The 10069-nt window shown below is 55.8% G+C and overlaps 1 protein-coding gene and 1 pseudogene across 1 annotated transcript; both read left to right on the plus strand.

Moving 5' to 3' along the window:
- The first annotated feature begins 706 nt into the window (after positions 1–706).
- LOC119368338 lies at positions 707–1219 on the plus strand (annotated as a pseudogene).
- Positions 1220–1815: 596 nt separating this feature from the next.
- Positions 1816–6182, plus strand: LOC119361128. The gene is made up of 2 exons (XM_037626487.1): positions 1816–2905; positions 5809–6182. Exons 1-2 carry the CDS (start codon positions 1816–1818, stop codon positions 6180–6182), a joined length of 1464 nt encoding a protein of 487 aa, XP_037482384.1.
- The last annotated feature ends 3887 nt before the right edge of the window (positions 6183–10069 follow it).

The following is a 10069-nucleotide window of genomic DNA, read 5'->3' on the forward strand; positions in this document are numbered from 1 at the left end:
CGTACGGGCGCGGTGCGTGGACGCGGCCAGAGCGCGGAGGAATGGGGAAGCGGGTGGGCGAGTGGATGCAAGGCGAGGCCTAGTAGGCCGGTGCTCGCGGGTATAAAAACCCTGGTTCCCTCCTGTAGCTCATTGGCACGGCCGAGTTCGTGCTCAATGAAAGGAAAAAGCGTTCATGCACTGGAAAAATCCTTGTGTCCACCACTCTTCTGACCTTCTTCTTCCTCTGTCTTCTGCTCGAGCCACGACAGGAGAGTGTGAGCTGAGCGAGAGGGAGAGGAGAGCTAGGGCTAGGCAGTGGCGGTTCCAACAACTGGCATCAGAGCCAGGTGCAGATCAGGGCGCGTTGGCGATGTCGATCGTCCCGTACGCCGGCGGAGTGGGCGGTTGGTTGCCGCAGCAGGTGCCGTTGCTCACCGGAGAGAATTACACGGCGTGGTTGATCAAGGTGGAGGCAAACCTTGATGCGTCCGGGCTGTGGGAGGCGGTGGTCGTGCCGGAGGACACGGCGGCCGGCATGATCGCAAAGGACAAGCTGGCGAGGGCGTATCTGCTTGGAGCGCTCGTGGAGGACCTGCTGCTGCAGGTGGCGGCGAAGAAAACTGCCGCGGAGATGTGGGCGAGCCTGAAGGCGGGGTTTGTGGGCGTTGACCGCGTGCGCGGGGCGCGGCTGGGCACGCTCCAGGGATAGTTCGAGCTCCAGCGCATGGGAGAGAGCGAGACCCTGGATGCGTTCGCTGGCAGGCTCAGTGGCATGGCGGCGTGCTATGCGGCGCTGGGCTCGACGCTAGAGGACTCGGCGATGGTGAAGAAGCTCTTGGACTCGGTGCCGGACCGCCTGTACGCCGCCGTCGCAGGAATGGAGCAGTTCTGCGACCTGGACACGATGTTGTTCGAGGACGCGCTGGGCCGCCTGAAGGCGTTCGACGAGCGGCTTTGACGACGCGGGCAGGCAGGTGGCGAGCGCGCGGACGGGCAGCTGGTGTACACAACAGCGCAGTGGCGAGCGCGCGAGCGGCGCCAAGGCGGTCCTCGGGGCGACGACGACGACGGCCCGCGCAGCGAGGCGTCAGGCTTCGGCGGCAACAGAAAATGCCGGTGCTAAAAGTGCGGTGAGCGGGGTCACTTCAAACGTGACTGCCCGCAGAGGAAGAAGGCGCCGGCGGCGGAGTGTGCACTACTGGTCGACGGCGACGTCGAGGACGCCGGTCTGCTCTGAGCCATGGCTTAGGGAGCGAGTGTTGGGTGTAATAAGCCGCGGCGTCGTTCCTGGCGCGGCTGGTGCGTGTATGGGCGCGCATCGGACGTGTCGGTTGCGCCGGGTCTGCGGGGTGTGTGTGCGTAGGCGTGCGTGTGTGTGCGTGAGCCAGCGCGTGTGTGCGTGGGGCCACGCCGGGCTGTTAGCGAGCAACAAGGAGGGGAAGACCGCGTCGGGCGTGCTGGGAGGCCGTGGCGATCGCGTACGGGCACGGTGCGTGGACGCGGCCAGAGCGCGTTGGACGTGGGGAAGCGGGTGGGCGAGTGGGTGCAAGGCGAGGCCTGACAGACCGGTGCTCGCGGGTATAAAACCCTGGTTCCCCCTTAGATCATTGACACGGTCGAGTTCGTGCTTGAGGAAAGGAAAAAAGTGCGCTGGAAAAATCCCTGTGTGCACCACTCTTCTGATCTTCTTCTTCCTTTGTCTTCTGTTCGAGCCACGGTAGGAGAGTGTGAGCTGAGCGAGGGGGAGAGGAGAGCTAGGGTTAGGCAGTGGCGGTTCCAACAGCCAATGCCGATACTAGCCGGAACAGTCAGCATTTGTCCAGCAAGCAGGGAATGCCTGACTCCGCTCCCGCTCCCGCTCCCCCCTCCTCCACCTCGCCGGAGGAGGACCAGCCACCAGCCACCAAAACTCCTCCGGCCACCCTTTCGCCGGAGACAACTCTAGCCACCAGTCCTCTCGACGAACTCCTTCCCATAGTAGCTCCTCCACCGTCGCCATTTTTCGACCCACCGTACGTAAAAGCCGGTCAGGTTGCGCTCCGTTGCTTCCTGGGATGTGGCAATGCCATGGGCTTGGAGTTTGAGGATGATGCCTCCTACTACCTTCGCCTCAACATCACCACCCCCGCCATACACCTCGCCTCACCGCTCTACATCATCTTTCACTACTCCAACCGCCGCCTTGATGCCACTATCATTGCTGCCCTGCTCCAGTCTGTTCTTGGCGGTGCTGCCGCTGACTTCTTCGTTGCCCAATGCTCTCCCCTCGTCTATCGTTTTCATGTGGCTTCTGCGCTTATCGCAGAGATCATCCTCGCACAATCCACACTTCGCTTCCGTGCTTACTCTTTATCTTTCTTGAGAACTCTCCCTCCGATCATACCTTCTCCTCCCAACACTGCCACATGCATGACGTTGGCTCACTTGCTCCAAATTCCAGAGGATCTGGGTCTTCACTTCGAAAGTGTTGCTTGGACACAATGTCGATCGCTTGTCTCCCAGTGTCCACCCAACCAACCGCATGGATGTCGCATGTATGTGCGCGTCATTCAGTTCCCTTTCACCCTTGATGCAATCACGATGAGTCTCATCCTAGTTTTCCTTTTCGGCGGCACCCACCACCAATTCAATGTCACGGATGACGGAGATTCCTGCTTTTTCTTCACGGTGGCCTCGCCTGCCGTTGCCGCACTCATTGCCTCCATGGGCGACTTTCATAAGCTGGGCATCCTTCTCCGCTTCCCTTGGCCTATGCCTACGGGGCGTGTTTCATGCTCACCACCGAAGACGGCCATGCCGTCGTCTAACGGGCCTAAGTCATCCTCGCCGTCGGCAGACGATCCTGCTCTACTACCACCTGCGTCCACAAGTATTGTTCTCTCGAAGGAGCGTCGTCAACGGCCAGGTATAAGCTTTTTATACCGTATGCTTAATGTTCTCCGCTCTTGCCAGCTTACACCACATGCAAATTACACCCATCACACGCATTTGTTTTGGGTTACCTTCTTACCTATTATTGTTAGACCTAATGAACTACTAGTAGAATCTACCCTAAACCACTGTTTTTCGGTCAAACAAGATTTTCTAGCAGTCAAAGTTCATGAGCATGTGTACAAGTTTGGCGTCCTCTCTCGTTCAGTAAAATTTCAAATCCTCAGCCTAGGGTCCATAGATTTTGATGGTTTTCGGATCTTTCTTTTTGACCAGCTCGACCAAGCCATTGCACACTGCAGTCGTTTTCTCCATCATTACACTAAGTTTGCTTACCCTACACTGCCCCCTCGACCAGAATCCATTCTTGGCCCTTTTGAGCGTCGGCATCCCCAGACCCGCACGACACTGCACCACACCTCGATCGCACGTTTGCACCACGTCCCTCCTATGCCGCATGCACCGCTGGCCCACCCCATGCATCATGATGGCGGTGCGGTGCCCCCTGGCCCACCAAATATATCAAAAGATCCGTACGCTGCTGCTGCCTCGGCGCATGCGGATGGACCTAGCGCGAACCCACAAAACCCTCTCTCTGTCTCTCTGTCTGTGCCCATTTTGGACATGCTGCTTGCCCGCCCCGCGTCTAATCCGGGCACGTCTGCGCCGCCCCCTGTCGCCCCACGCGCGTCCCCGATAAGCATATCTGCAGCGAATCTCGCCTTGGGAACCAACGAACCGACGACCCACACGCCTGCCCGTCGCCACAGTCCCCCCTGCCACCCATGACCAGCATCTAGACCTCATGATCAACCATAATCCCCCTGCCTAGCCTACGCCGGCCGCTCGGTCTCCACGCCCCTGCCCGACGCCCCCTCGCTCCCTGTCACACGCATTGACCCAGCCGCCCTGACGGCGGATATGTCACCCGTGCACTCCAACCACAACCCGACGAGCTCGTACAGAGATGCCCTTCTCTCCACCCCCCTCGATCACAGCCACCCGCACCCCCTCCCCCTGCTCTATATAACCCCTCGCTGTCTCCCCACTCCGCATCGACGCTCTCACTCTTCCTCTCACACACCAAGGAAGCACCGCTGCTTCCGCTGCCTAGCTCTAGACCACCTAGTCGAAGCTTGTTGCAACCCCGTCCGTTGTGCCCGCTGCTGGAGGAACGGCCACCGCAGCCGTGATTGCAGGTATAGGCGCATTTGGCCCATCTTCCCTCCCCTTCCTGATGCCTTCCATTCTCTACCTAATCCAGCCTTTTGCACTCGCAGCATGGACTCCGGCGGCTCCTCGTCTCGCGCATCCCGCACACTCATGATCGGCGACGTCCCCATCATCCTCTCCGAACCCTTCCCCGCACTCTGCGTCCCCTTGCTGTTCGTCCTCCATGGCACTCCGGTCGGACCCGCCCCTCGAGCTCCGCCACCTTCCTCCCCACCACGATCCTCTGCACCTCCAACCACGCCTACCTCACCCCCTTCAGCTCTCAACCACACGCACTCTCCACCCTTCGACACACAGGAGCTGAGGGACCGGCTCGCCGACGTTTTCCTCGCCTCACAGTACACCAAAGCCTCGTCTCACGTCTCCGAGACGGACTCCAAGGTCGATCTGCCCCGCCCGACCCATGAGGCCGGGGTGCTGCCCCCCTATGGGGACATGCCACTCGTCGTAGTTCCTCCTTGTCTTGTCCACTGCTCGCGTTGCTTTGCTTTCGTCCACCTTCGCACACCAGTCCCCAACCCCACTCCCCTCATCTGTTGAGCCATCCAGCACACCTGCGGCAATCCTGCCTTTATCATAGACGGCTCCTGGAGAGGGATCGCCTGCCTCACCTTTCACACACCAGCCATACGCAATGACGTGCTCAACCAAGCCCCATCGAATACGAGGGAAACTCCATCACTATTGAGCCGGTCGAGCACGTCGACCGCTCCATTGCCATATACACTGATCTTGCTGAGGTCGTAGTCTTAGAGTTTCCACATGAGCTATGGCACGAGGATCGCATACGCTTCGCCCTCACTTTCCTTGGCGATGTGTGTGCCATTGATGACTTCTGCCTACATGGCATCGACTACACGTCGGTCCGTGCTCTCGTCCTTCTACAATCTGGCAAGCCTGCCCCTCCAAGCATTGTCATTCAGATCCCACCCATAAATGAGATTAAGATCGCCAAAGTTGTAGAAGTCTCCCGTTGGCATCAAGGCGATGGCTCCAATCCGTTTAGTGATGGCTCCTCTTACGGTAACTCCGCTCCTCCCTCGCAGCGTGCCTCTCCGCGGCCGCTCTCCCCTGCTCACATTGCTCCTGTCGTCTCCGTGATACGTGCGGGATGGCGCGCCGACCCCACCTATGGTGGCTCTAGGCCTGTCGCACCCCATGCCCCTTCTAAGCTTCATGAGTCTGACACAACCCTGTCCGCACTGGCCTCACCTCCCACCCTCCATGGCTCCCAACGCCAGCCTCTCATCATCTCCGACGACGACTCGGCAGCCTCGGATGCCATGCATGCACCGCTCCTGCATGCCATTCCAGACTCGCTGGACGTGGTGCATGCACCCCCTCCTGACACTCCAGCCCCACCTGTCATACGCCCAGTCGCCCATGTGGGTGCCGTGGTGCCACCTACCCCATGCACTAACCTGCCTGTCACTCCTCTGAACGCCGGCCCGCTGGTTCAGTCTAGCACCTCCACATTCTCTGCAGTCCCCGCTCCTGCAGACACACCTGTTGCGCCTCCATCCTTCACTTTCACGGCGGGCTAGTCCTCCCATACTACTAGTAACCAATCTACACCCCCCGTGCTCAATCAATCTAATCTCTCACCCTCTGCTGATCTGCCGCTAACTGATGTACACTTGGACGCAACCCTTCCCCTGCAAGACCTGGACACCCATGAGTGCAACATCCGCAAGGCGCGCCGCAAGACAGAGCGCGATCAGTTCGCCTCCAAGGACAAGCTGCGGCAGAGCGCGCGGTTGGCTGGAAAGCAAGCCTCCTACTTCCCCATGCTGGCCAAAGCCGTCAAGGCCAAGGTCGCTCGCCTCTCCGCTGTGGATGTAGACACGGCCATTGGCCGTGCTATCCAAGAGGCACGCCTTCATGAGACCGACGCCCCTCCTGCCTCCGCCGAAGACCTTGCTGCCATTGCTCTGCTCTGGGCGCGGACGACGAGCAGCTGGATGCCATCCTTGGCTCCGAGGATGCTGCCCCTGGTGACGACGACGCCCCATGATCAGCCGTCCTCACCACCCTAGAGTTATGGCGCGACCTCTACACGCCGCTGCTAGATCGCGCTTCTTTTGGTTTTCGTTTCCCCTATCGCATGTTCCTATGTTACTTTTGCCCTCAACTGTAGTCATTGTGACTGTATGCGAGATGTACTATGTTGCTGTCTGTTGGTGCTTGATCGATCTCAATGAGTAATGACGCCTTTCTAATTTGCTCTTGGAATGTACGAGGACTTGGCGATAACGATAAGTGCTCTGACGTTCTTTCCGAGCTAATCACAACAAAACCGCACATCATGCTCCTACAAGAATCAAAACTCGACTCTCTACCCGACAGTAAAATAAAATCCTTCCTTCCACGTCAGACCGACCATGTTTTTTCCTTGCCAGCGGTCGGAACCGCGGGTGGCACCATCTCGACCATCAACTCTGCCTCCTTCCAAGTCGTGTCCTTCTCCCACTTCACCTTTTCATCTATACTAATCTCCAATCATCTGCCTGCACACACCACATTGCCATTACTAACATCTACGCTCCCTCCTCGCGCTCTCTCAAGCTAGCCTTCCTAGACGAACTAACCTCCATCGCACAACCAGATGACACCCCATGGCTCATCGCCGGTGACTTCAACCTTATTTGTTTCCCCTTCAAGAAAAATAACGCCGCCTTCCACTCCGCCGAAGCCAACGCGTTCAACCAAACCCTAGATAACCTAGCTCTCATCAAACTGCCCCTACTTGATCATAGGTTTACATGGTCCAACAACTGTAGCTACCCCACCCTAGAACGGCTAGATCGTGTCTTCTTTAACCTTGCATGGGCAGATACTTTTCCCAACACTTCCCTTTCCTCTCTATCCCACTTAACGTCCGATCACATTCCACTCCTCATCCACGTCACCACCTCCATCCCTAAGTCTAGCTTCTTCAAATTCGAAGCGGCTTGGGCCAACTCCCGGCCCTGCAAGAACATTGTTACTCAAATTTAGACACCGCATCCCTCATCGCCAAACAATGCTACTGCCTCCCTCGTCTTTGCGCTCAAAAAATCTCGTGCCCGTCTAAAAACTTGCGCACGCTCTCGTATCCCCTCCCATCTTTGCGAGGCTCGCTGCCAAGCCGCCATCACAGCCTTAGATCTAGTTGAAGAAACTAGAACCCTATCTCAGCCAGAGTCGTTCACCCGCAAAATCATCATCACCTTGCTCAAGAGTGCCATCCACAAGAAAATGTTATACTGGCATTGGCGTGCCAAAGTCTCTCGCGCTATCCACAGAGGAGAAAACACCAAGTTCTTTCACATATCAGCTTCCCACCGCCTGCATAAGAACAATATCTTCACACTCACGCGTGACGGATCCGAATACTCTGCGCACCCCCAGAAAGCGGAAATCCTCAGAGATTTCTTTGTCTCTCTAATTGGCACCCCAGGGCCGACAACATGGACCTTTGACCTACAATCCATATACCCTCACACAGTGCCTGGACTCCACGCTCTCGATGCACCCTTCTCAGAAGATGAAATAAAACATGTGTTTTTCTCTATGAACCCCCAAGCCAGCCCGGGCCCGGATGGCTTTGGGCCTACTTTCTATAGATCGTTCTGGCCCCTAGTAAAACACCTTATTCTGCCCTTCTTCTCGCATTTCCACCAAGGTACCGCTGACACAGAACGTCTAAACCGTGCCCACATTGTTCTCCTCCCTAAGAAGGATGCACCGACCTCCCCTGACGCTTTTAGACCCATCTCGCTGCAAAACTGCCTGATCAAAGCTGTTGCAAAAGTTATCACTTCTCGCCTAAAACCTTTCATCCCTATGCTAGTTCATGGCAATCAAACCGGCTTCATTTCGGGAAGAAACATCGCGGAAAATTTTGTCTTCGCAGCCGATCTCATTAGCTCTTGCCACTCTCGCAAAAAATCTAGCATGGTATTCAAGTTGGATTTCCGCAAAGTCTTCGACTCTGTCGCATGGCCTGCTCTACAAAAAATTCTCGCCGTGCGGGGCTTCTCCTCCACCTTCCGCCAGTGGATCCAAAACATCCTCATCACCGGCAAAACGGCCATTCTTCTGAACGGGGTCCCGGGCAAATGGATCCAATGCAAAAATGGCTTGAGGCAGGGCGACCCTGTCTCCCCCTATCTCTTTCTCATTGTCGCTGACCTCCTTCAACAACTCATGCTCCAAAACTCAGACCCCACACTCCACCATCCCATCTTCTCCCATCTGCCTCCCACTGTCCTCCAATATGCCGATGACACACTCATCGTAGCTGCCGCCTCCCCGGCTGCCACCTCAACCCTCAAAAACATCCTAACCACCTTTGCACTTGCCACAGGCCTCACCATCAACTTTGCTAAGACTACCCTAGCCACCCTTCACACCGACGACAACACGTCGAATAACATAGCCTTGGCCATGGGCTGCTCTTGCGCCTCCTTCCCACAAACTTATCTCGGTCTCCTCCTCGCCCCTACCAGACACCTCAATAACATTTTCAATCCTTTGTTAGAATGAGCTAGGAAACTGCTCTCTGGCTGGCGTGCTAAGCTTCTTGATAAAGGTGATCGGCTCATTCTCATCTCTTCGGTCTTGGACTCAATCCTTGTTTATTTCATGTCCGTGTTCCGCATACCAAAGAAAACAATCAAAACTCTGGACTAGCTGAGGAGAGCATTTTTTTGGGCAGGGGAGGACACTTGCTCAGGTGCTGAATGTCTTATTGCATGGAAAAATGTATGTTTACCAAAAAAAATACAGTGGTTTAGGGCTAAAAAACCTACATGTACAAAACAACTGCCTTCTCATGAAATTCAGTGCCAAAGCCCTCTTCAATACTCAAACCCCTTGGCTAGAATGGCTAGACCTCCAACACCCTAATGCTCTAGTCTCCCCACCCTCACAAACCTCTTTCCTTTGTCGCACTATTTCACAACAACTAACCTCCCTCCAAAATATATCCTTTGTGTTGACAAACAGCGGCTCACACACCTACTTTTGGCTAGATACCTGGTTGACTCCATAACCCTTAGCCACTACCTTCCCCCACTTATTCTCCCACTCCACTCTTCAGCTGGTTAAAGTGGCTAACATTATGCATTTCGGTATTCAAGCTAACCTCCGTAACCGTCTCACTCTTACGGCAGAACAAGAACTTGGCTCGCTTTTGGCTGTTTTGCAGGATTTCATGCCATCGGCTGGGGAAGACCAACGGTTCCTTCGACACGGCATTGCCTTCTCCACCAGGCATGCATACGCTGCCCTCATGGAACAAACAGAGCACGACCATCATGCCCCGCTCATCTGGTCCGCAAAGATTCCTCGTAAGCTCAAAGTCTTCGCTTGGCTGCTCTTCAAAGACCGCCTCAACACCAGGTGCAACCTTGCACACAAACATATAATCGCCTCAGATATATGCCCGCGGTGCGCGAGGATGCCAGAAGACTCCAACCACCTGTTCATATCATGCCCCCTCGCCAATAGGATCTAGCAACGCCTTGGCTTTCTGCCTCTGTCTTACGAAATCACAGACCTCTGGGATGCCGATATCCCTACCCACCTCCCTACCTCCGCATGGCCTTCAATCCTCTTGGCCCTGTTATGGATGATCTGGTCTGCTCGCAACGACATGGTATTTAGGACGATTGACCAAAGTTCTGTAATAACCCTTAGAAACCTTATTTCCGCACTGGACCTGTGGTCTCATCGTCTTGTGCTTTCACAAGAGAAGGAGGACGTCTTCTCATGGCGCTCCTACCTTTCTGCACGTTGCACCGTGCCTATGTAATGTTGTACTTACTGCCTCGGCAGTCCTTTGAGTAATATATTCAGGTGGGGGAACTCCCCCCCCCCCAAAAAAACAGCCAGTGCCATCAACAAGGAACTGCCCCATACTATATCGTTTCAATGCCAA

This window comes from Triticum dicoccoides, chromosome 2B (genome assembly GCF_002162155.2).
Source record: "Triticum dicoccoides isolate Atlit2015 ecotype Zavitan chromosome 2B, WEW_v2.0, whole genome shotgun sequence".
In the NCBI taxonomy this organism is placed as follows: Eukaryota; Viridiplantae; Streptophyta; class Magnoliopsida; order Poales; family Poaceae; genus Triticum; species Triticum dicoccoides.